This window comes from Haplochromis burtoni, unplaced genomic scaffold (genome assembly GCF_018398535.1).
Source record: "Haplochromis burtoni strain Fernald_Lab_line unplaced genomic scaffold, NCSU_Asbu1 Contig_1092, whole genome shotgun sequence".
NCBI lineage: Eukaryota > Metazoa > Chordata > Actinopteri > Cichliformes > Cichlidae > Haplochromis > Haplochromis burtoni.
Window position 1 is genome coordinate 2,484 of NW_024583453.1, and position 9,295 is coordinate 11,778.

At 40.1% G+C, this 9,295-nt stretch overlaps 1 protein-coding gene across 1 annotated transcript; it reads left to right on the forward strand.

The window, feature by feature from the left end:
* The first annotated feature begins 40 nt into the window (after positions 1 to 40).
* Positions 41 to 8,210, forward strand: LOC102308600 (extracellular calcium-sensing receptor-like). Its single transcript, XM_005951905.2, has 5 exons — positions 41 to 334; positions 495 to 1,289; positions 1,445 to 1,672; positions 1,837 to 1,960; positions 7,297 to 8,210. The coding sequence occupies exons 1-5, from the start codon at positions 71 to 73 to the stop codon at positions 8,208 to 8,210; spliced, it is 2,325 nt and encodes a 774-aa protein (XP_005951967.1). The 5' UTR covers positions 41 to 70.
* Positions 8,211 to 9,295: the final 1,085 nt, after the last annotated feature.

Consider the following 9,295-nt stretch of genomic DNA (forward strand, 5'->3'; position numbering starts at 1 on the left):
CTATTTTATGAATTATTAATAATTTTCTCAATTAAGTTTAAATTTCAGAGATTTGCAGTTTGCCCAAGCTATGCTTTTTGCCATTGAGGAGATTAATAACAGTACAGACCTACTGCCGGGAGTCACTCTGGGCTATAAAATCTTTAATACTTGTGGCAATGTTGCCCGAAGTGTAGGACTTACACTGGCTTTGGCTAATGGTAATGAAATTGTGTCTGTACCCTCCAAGGCATCATGTACCAGACCTGCACACGTACAGGCCATAATGGGAGAGACCTCTTCCTCTCCAACCATAGCAATAGCCACTGTTATTGGACCATTTTATGTACCAGTAGTGAGTAGAACTGATATTTTATAAAATGAAATAATGTAACTAAATCATTTTCCCAACTCCTCTGAGCAAATTTAATTAAGTGTTTGTCTTATTTTTAACATCTTAATCTTCTCTCATTCTGTGTCTTTTTCAAATATAAGTTCTTTATGTTTAATTCTAGATCAGCCACTTTGCCACATGTGCTTGTCTCAGTGACAAAACCAAGTACCCATCCTTCCTCAGAACAATACCCAGTGACTACTACCAGAGCAGAGCCCTGGCCCATTTGGTCAAGCGTTTTGGATGGACTTGGGTTGGAGCTATCAGAACTAATAATGATTATGGAAATAATGGCATGGCCACATTTACAGAAACTGCACAGCGCCTGGGCATCTGTCTGGAGTATTCTGTATCTTTTTTTAGAACAGATCCATCTGACAAAATAAGAGAAATAATTCGCACTATAAAGGCTTCAACCTCCAAGGTGATCATTGCCTTTCTGTCACACAAGGAGATGGATGTTCTGATACATGAGTTTTCATACCATAACTTGTCTGGGTATCAGTGGGTAGGCAGTGAGTCTTGGATATTTGATTCGCAAACAGCAAAAATGGATATACATCACATACTGAATGGTGCCATAGGCCTTTCCATTCCCAAAGCACATGTCACTGGCCTGAGAGAGTTCATACTGGATGTGAAGTCACTCAATTCATCTAACAATGAACTATTTACTGAGTTCTGGGAGACATTATTTAACTGTAAGTTTAGGCAGTCAACGTCATCAGCAAACATTCAGAGAGAGTGTACTGGACATGAAGATCTGAACGGAGTTCAAAACAGCTTCACTGATATGTCTCTCATGCCTATCTTTAACAATGTCTATAAAGGAGTGTATGCTGTGGCCCATGCCCTTCACAACATTGTCAGCTGTAATAAAGCATGTAGCAACAAAGTGCAGCTAGATCCATTCACGGTGAGCTTAAAACCAACTAATACTATTGTTAACACATTAAGTTCAATTAGAAAGAAAAACGTTTTTAAGAAAAGAGCTAATGTCTTATATTCGTAAGTCAATGGGTGTGCAAGATCTCAGTCATGCAATATACTGAGTTATGACATATTTCTTAGATTTTACAACACATACGAAAGAGTCACTTCACAACTAAGGAAGGGGATGAGGTTTACTTTGATGAGAATGGAGATCCAGCAGCAAAGTATGAAATTATAAACTGGCAGCCAAAAGAAAACGGCGTTGTGGAGTTTGTGACAGTTGGTCTTTATGATATATCATTAGCTCCAGAAAAAAAGCTAAATTTCCAAAACAAGTCTTTAATTTGGGCAAGAAACTCAAAGCTGGTAAGCTATAAAATATTCAAAAATTATATTATAACTGTACATATTTTATACATATTTTTATATAGTTTCACGCTATGTTTTTTGCTTATTGCTACATGTTGGAAAGATGACACCATGCAGTGTTTTTCATATTTATATAAAGTTTTATGTAATTATTCATGCAGGTCCCTGTGTCAGTTTGCAGCGAGAAATGTCCGCCAGGAACACGCAAGGTTCTCCAGAAAGGAAGGCCTGTTTGCTGCTATGACTGTATACAATGTGCAGAGGGAGAAATCAGCAATGTTACAGGTTAGATCTCTTTTTTTTTTTAAGTTTCGCACATAGCAAAAATTTCACATGCCATCCAAAAATATGGACTAATTCCTCTGAAGAATTATTTAATAATTTTGATGAATTGTTTCCTACAAAATTTATAAATCCAAAACATTGTCTAAAGCAGGGGTGGCCAACCAGTCAGAGACCAAGAGCCACTCTTTTTTTTTATTGTGTTACCGCAAAGAGCCACATCATACACATGGGCACACATGAACATCAACCATCCCTTCCTCCCTCTCTCTCTCACACACACTCACACACACACCTCTGCTCAGCCAGATTCATTGTAAATGTCACACACCAACATGATAATGACAGGAATGGACTCCTACAGTACTAAAACCACAGGCCAGTCATTTTCAACAATGAATATTGTGTGCACTGTCTCTCACACACAAACTCTAAGTCCACAAACAAAAATATAATAAACTACAATAGCATTTTTCTTTTACAATGCATGTTGTTTTGTGGGACTTCTGGCATTCCTTGCCTTGAACAATCCTCTTCAAATCTGGCTTGTATTCCGTTGTTACCACTCGAAGCAATGAGTGTCAGTCAGAACAGATCGATGCTTTGATTTCACATGTTTTAGGGTAGAAAACACAGACTTGCAGACGTATGTTGAACCAAACATTGACAGTATCTTAAGCGCAGCCCGTTTGACATTGCGGTATTTTTCCATTGGCACACCTTTCCAGAACTCAAGGGTCCCTTCCCTTAAAGCAGGTTTAAATTGGTCCTCCTTATAAAGATCGATCATCTCCAACTCAGCCGCAGCTTCATCTGTGACCAGCGGGACTTTCAAACAGTCTGTCTCTGCATTAAATGGGTCGACAAGGAATGCAATCTGTGGCCTTTTCAATTGTAGATCATGGAACTTGGTCACAAAGCTTTTGTGCAAGTTTTCAACCAGCACTGCATATCTGTCTCTTTCCTTACTCAGGGTGGTGCTGGCGACTTAACCGCTGGCTTTTAGCAGAGTGGGAAAATGCGATAAATCTACCTTTTGAATATGTGCCTTTAACAGCTTCAGTTTGTTGACAAACGCAAACACACTTTCCACTAGGTCAGGCAGCATTTTCTAACTTACCCTGCAGGGTCAGGTTCAGTCTATCCAAATGACACAGCTTGTCGACCAAAAATGCCAGATCCATAATACACTTGATGTCCGAGAGCTCGGGATAGTCCTTGTCCTTCTCTTCCATAAACAGTTTCAGGGATTCCAAAAGCTCAAAGAAGTGAGAGAGTACCTGGCCTTTTGACAGCCACCTCACAGTGCAGTGCAGCGGCAGGTCACCTGGAAGCCCTTGGTCCAGCTCAGCGATGAGATTCTTGAATTGCCTGTGGTTAAGCGCATGTGTGCGGATATAGTTGACGATTTCCATCACAGGCTTCATGACGTTATCTAAATTCAATGATTTAGACACGAGTTGCTCCATGTGGATGATGCAGTGGAAATTCCAAAAGTCAGGAATAGTTTGGTCAGCTTTGCACAGCCCCACAAGCCCGTTCACAGATCCCATCATGGCTGGTGCTCCATCCGTGGCTATTGCAGTTAATTTCGTTATGGGCAGATTTGCTTTTTCAAATGCAGCCATCATGGTTTCTTTCACATCTATGCCACGGGTTCTGTCTTTTAATGGCACAATATCCAGGAGTTCTTCTTTGATCACACAATCGTTTGACACAGACCGTGCAAATATTGCCAACTGAGGCTTGTCTTGTATATCACAACTCTCATCCAATGCGACACTAAAATACTCACATGCTTGAAGGTCAGAGTGCAACTGTGATTCAATAGCCGTGTTAATGTCCGATATTCTGTGTTCAACAGTGTGGCGGGACAGTTGGACGTCTGATACCATGCGTTTTAATTTGTCGTTTTCAGGAGACAAAGATTTCAACAAGTCACTGAGTCTGTGAAGGTTCTCAGTCATCCAGGTCATTGTAGTCTAAGGAGCTTGGAAAGAAAAGCATCTGGACTTCTTTAAGTTGCTTGAAGACGTTTCACCTCTCATCCGAGAAGCTTCTTTGACCTCTAAGAACTGAAGAAGCTTCTCGATGAGAGGTGAAACGTCTTCAAGCAACTTAAAGAAGTCCAGACACTTTTCTTTCCAAGCTCCTTAGACTTTCACTGAGGCATTTACCTTCATTGTATGGCTTTTTAGCCCATGCAATGTTTCCAATCCAGCATATTTTTGTTTAGCTGTGCATTTTTCCCCTGCCATTTTGAGAGTGAACTTGCCCCTACGGTATTTTCATCTCACACACATGCGCATTCGATGAAAATACCATATTGAACTCAAGCAAAGCGAATGCGCACATTTTAAAAAACCAATAACAACAAACTAGAGAGCGAAAATTTCAAAAATAAATTTTAAGTGTGCCTATGCCACCGATAATCAGTGTAGTTTGCCATTCATACGGCTACAGAGAGCAAAACTCAGCAGAGCAGCCATTCTCCACCATGAACTATGGTAAAAACAAACACCGCTCGCGCCTCACAGATGACAGCTTACAGTTTTGTGTAAAGATGAGGTGACTTCGTACAGCCCCGATTTGCAGACGCTGTGCACAGAGGTTCATGAGCAGAAGTCCCATTGTACCACGGCAGACCCGACAATGTTTGCATGAACACGCTTTGAAGCATTACGTTATGGACCACTTTTCACACATGGTTGGTGTACCCACACAGCCGGCTGTAGCTTTTCAACTCACAGCCCAACACACACCAAAAAAAAACAGCCGAGAGAGCACAGACTTTACGCCCGTGGGTCCACCTCCCCTGCAGCGGCACTGCAGACCACGCCCTGCCACACACATCAAACACGTAAAATAAATATTTATGCACTTTTGCATTCACTTTTTGTTTTTTGTTATTTTTACACAGTGTTCTGAATGATTAACAATGGTCTACAGCCAATCTTGTGTATTATTATACAAACTTTGGTTGTAAGATTCAGATAACTATTTAATAAAAGCTAAATATTTTATATGAGAGCAAGAAAGAAAAGTATATCTTTGTGTCCCCCTTTCCCTGTTAATGCCCTACCTGGCCCCCTGCCAAAAGCTTTGCTAGATCCGCCCCTGCACAGTTACCAGCTGTGAGCTACACAAAAAAAGGAGCTTGGTGTTATTTGTCTCTCAGAAACAGTTCATAACTTCCCTTCAACTCATTCATGTCACCTAAAAGGTACCTGTAAACCTGTTTCTCCATCACCAGTTCAGCTCTGATGATTCAGTAAGGACATCTCCTGGTTTCGACCAGCCCTTTTTTACAGCTGTGGCTCCAGCAAACATCAGCTGATACTAGAAATTAAAATCAAATGAATTCTAACAACAGCTGATCAAGCTTAAACGTGCTGCTGCTGTTGTTTAGCGCAATAAACAAACGAGAGAAAAGCCGATCATTGATCAGTTTCATGATTGAAGTTTCAACAGGCGAGAGAATGACAGGAGAGGTTGTCATAAAGTTCAACATCAGTAACTTAGCACGCACACAGCTGTATAGAAACTCTGTCGTGCTAGCTAGCACGCAGTACAAGTTATTGTAACTGTCAGCACAACAAAAATAAACTACACCTAAACTCGGTTTATATCTGACCCAGATAGAGTGCAGTTCATAACTTCTTACCTGAAATTCAGTTCACCTCACGCTCCTGCCTTCGGTTTCCCTTATTCATGATTGAGCTCCGCGTTAGCCACCACCGGTCGATCGGCGGCCGCCTCGCATGTCTCTTTTCCCGCATGTTCCTTTTCCCGCATGTCCTTTCTGTCAGGGCTAGCTGCCCTTTGTTGGAGCTCCACGTTAGCCACCACCAAAAACTCAGTTATTTTTCCCACATCGACCAGCATCTGGACAACCACCTTTCACTGTTTATACCGTTACTAAAATGAATAAATGAATTATCGGCCCATATAAACGAAAAATAGGTCCAGCTGAGAAACAGTCTCTTGGCGAGTGATCGGGTGGTGAAACGAGTGTCAGCCGCCTCACTGTAAGCCAAGCCCGGGTGCTTTTTAGCGAAGAGACGCTAGCCGTGCTAGCTAGCTAGCTGTGCTAGCAGCAATATCGCAAGAGCACTGTTACTAATATGTTTTGACAAACGAGCAGATATTTGACGTTTACACACCTACATTCTCGCCTGAAAATATCTTAAAAGTTTATTTTGTGACCTAGAAACAGTAATAAAAGCAATATATTAAACGAAGTGGTGGCTGCCATTGTTTGAGTCGGTAGAGGTGTGCTTTGAATTGTGGGATATGGAGTGTTCCACCAAGCATACACCCTTGCGGTTACCGTAACTATTCAATGGTTCGCGCAACCTTAAAAATTCAAATGGTTCCTGAAAGCAGCGATGCTGTGCGCGCCATTGATATTGTCGTCATTACGGTAATCCAAATACGGGTAGACAGGCCATACCACTCCCGACATACCACTAGAGAGAGCCAACACACCACAAATGAAGTTTTAAATCTGTTTCTAGGGGGCCAAAAGTTGAATCTTTCTCATGGGCCTACAAATGGGCCAAAATTTGCACTAAAATCTAAATATTTAAAAAACTATAAAAGTCATAAGCACCAAAAGTCATAGCATACTAGTCCAGACCCAGCCGCACAAAATGATATAACATATGTAACCCTTGTGTCAAAACTGTAGGAAAATAATAATAATAATAATAAATCCGACGAATAGTAATAAGTGTGCCTCTTGGCATAGGCACACTTAAAAAACTTCAAAACACAAACACAAACTTTGATATGTATGTAAGAGCTGCATGAAACCAGGCAAAGAGCCGCACCCTGGCCACCCTGGCCTAAAATATACAGAAAAGCAGAATGCATTTATTTGCAAATCTCATAAAGAAATATTTTGATTATTATTTCCAGTTTTGTTTTTTTGTTTTTTGTTTTTGCTGTTGTCGTTGTTTGTTTGCTCATTTTTCTGTGTAAATGTCTGAAAGAAGAATATTGTCCTATTCTTGTCTGATACAGGATTCTAGCTGCTCATCAGAGTGGGTCTTGTCAAGTTTTTATTTTAATTATGTGCCAAATTCTTTAAAAATATTGAAAGTTATGGCCTGCAGAAAGGCCAGTTCGGGACTGGTTTCTTGATGCCAAAATTTTGCTGTTGTGATAAGTGCAGTATGCCTTTTACCATCAGCTTGAATGTCAAACCTTTTTCACAGTAAATACTGCTTGTAAGAGAGAAAGCACGTGCATGTCTTCTACACATTTCTTCCTTGGAGCAGTTACAGAAATAACTTTACTCAACAACTGTAAAATCTGCTTCAATATAAAATTTTCAGATTCTGCCACCTGTGTGAGATGTCTCCCTGAGTTTTGGTCAAATGAAAGACGAGATGCCTGTATAAAGAAGGAAGCAGTGTTTTTGTCATATGAAGAAATTATGGGAGCACTGCTCACTGCAGCATCTTTATTTGGGACATGCATGACTGCTAGTGTGATACTCATTTTCTTCAAATATAGGAAAACTTCCATTGTCAGAGCAAACAATTCTGAGCTGAGTTTCCTGCTGCTCTTCTCGTTAATTCTGTGCTTCCTGTGTTCTCTGACCTTCATTGGTAAGCCATCTGACTGGTCTTGTATGCTGCGACACACAGCATTTGGCATCACCTTTGTCCTCTGTATCTCTTGTCTTCTGGGAAAAACAATGGTTGTGTTAATGGCCTTCAGGGCTACAGGTCCAGGTATTAATGTTAAAAAGTGGTTTGGACATGTACAGCAAAGACTCTGTGTTCTGGGTTTCACTCTGATACAAGTTATCATATGCATCATTTGGTTAACAACTTCACCTCCTTTCCCATCTCAGAATTTTAAGGAATTCAAAGATAAAATCATCTTAGAGTGTGCCCTTGGCTCAGCTGTAGGGTATTGGGCTGTGATAGGATACATTGGAATACTGGCCATTTTGTGTTTCATTTTTGCATTTCTAGCTCGGAAACTGCCTGATAATTTTAATGAAGCCAAATTGATCACTTTCAGCATGCTAATATTCTGTGCAGTATGGATTACATTTATCCCAGCATATGTCAGCTCCCCTGGGAAATTCAGTGTTGCTGTAGAAATATTTGCAATACTTGCATCTAGTTTTGGACTGCTAATTTGCATCTTTATACCCAAATGTTATATCATCTTACTGAAACCAGAAAAGAATACCAAGAAGAACATGATGGGGAAGAAGTCACCACATTTATTTTGAGAAATATAAAAAATGTTTTTTTGGCATGCTATATAAAAAGTATATTTGCATTACACTTGCATGGCAGGACTTTGCATAACAGTGAATAATAATAAATAGCTTAAATAAGTGTAATTAAATAAAGTCACTGTCAGAAGAAAATTGTACATGTTTTTTTTATTGATCACTAAGCAATCCACATGTCTACGTGACTTTTCACATGAACTCTTGTGTGATAAACTTATTTAGCAACTAACAGCTTCCTCTTTTCTAAGAACGTACAGACTTAGGAAAGGGGAACCTCAGCTCTGAGTTCTTGGAATAACTTTGTTATCTTTGTACACACATGTGACCAGCTTGTATAAATAAAGAACGCAGACAGTGACAGAGTGCGAGTGCCCTCCTGCAAGGACGAGCGCTCTGTGACTGCCCTTGCGAGTAAAGACGACTGGAGTGTTTGTGTTTTCTAACTCAGGTGTCTTAGCTGAAGAACTGTGGGGCGATTCTTAGAAATCCCCTGTCAGTCACTCAACTAATCATTTCTTCACATCTGACAGTAAATGCTTTAATTTAGATTTTTTTCTAAAATGTATTTAGCATTGCTTAGTGTTAAAGCATGCCTTGAAGTGGTGTCTCCTGAAGTAAAACAAATGAAATCAATAATATCATAGCTCACTGATTCTAAAAGTGAGGTCTACAGTTTTTGATTTGGTTTAATCTAATCAACCTAATTAAGCTAATCATTTGTAGCCGTCAGAGTGCAGAAGTTAAGATTTCATTGAAAATGAAAATACATGAAAATATCTTGTCTTAGGCTTAAATTATTATCAAGTATTATTTTAGGTTTGGCTAACTGAAGTACTACCCATGGCACGCAGTGTTGTGTGTTGAGTGACATGTTTTTTTAATGCTTTAGTGCACAGTGTAGACTGGTGTCTCGAACTCCGGTGCTTGAGGGCCGCTGTCCTGAGAATTTTCCATGAGTCCCTGTTGCAACACACCTGAAAACAATTAGTAGGTCATTAGCAAGACTCTATAGAACTTGACTGCATGCTGAGGTGGCAATTCAACCATTTGATTCATTTTACAGCAGCTCATGAGTGAAT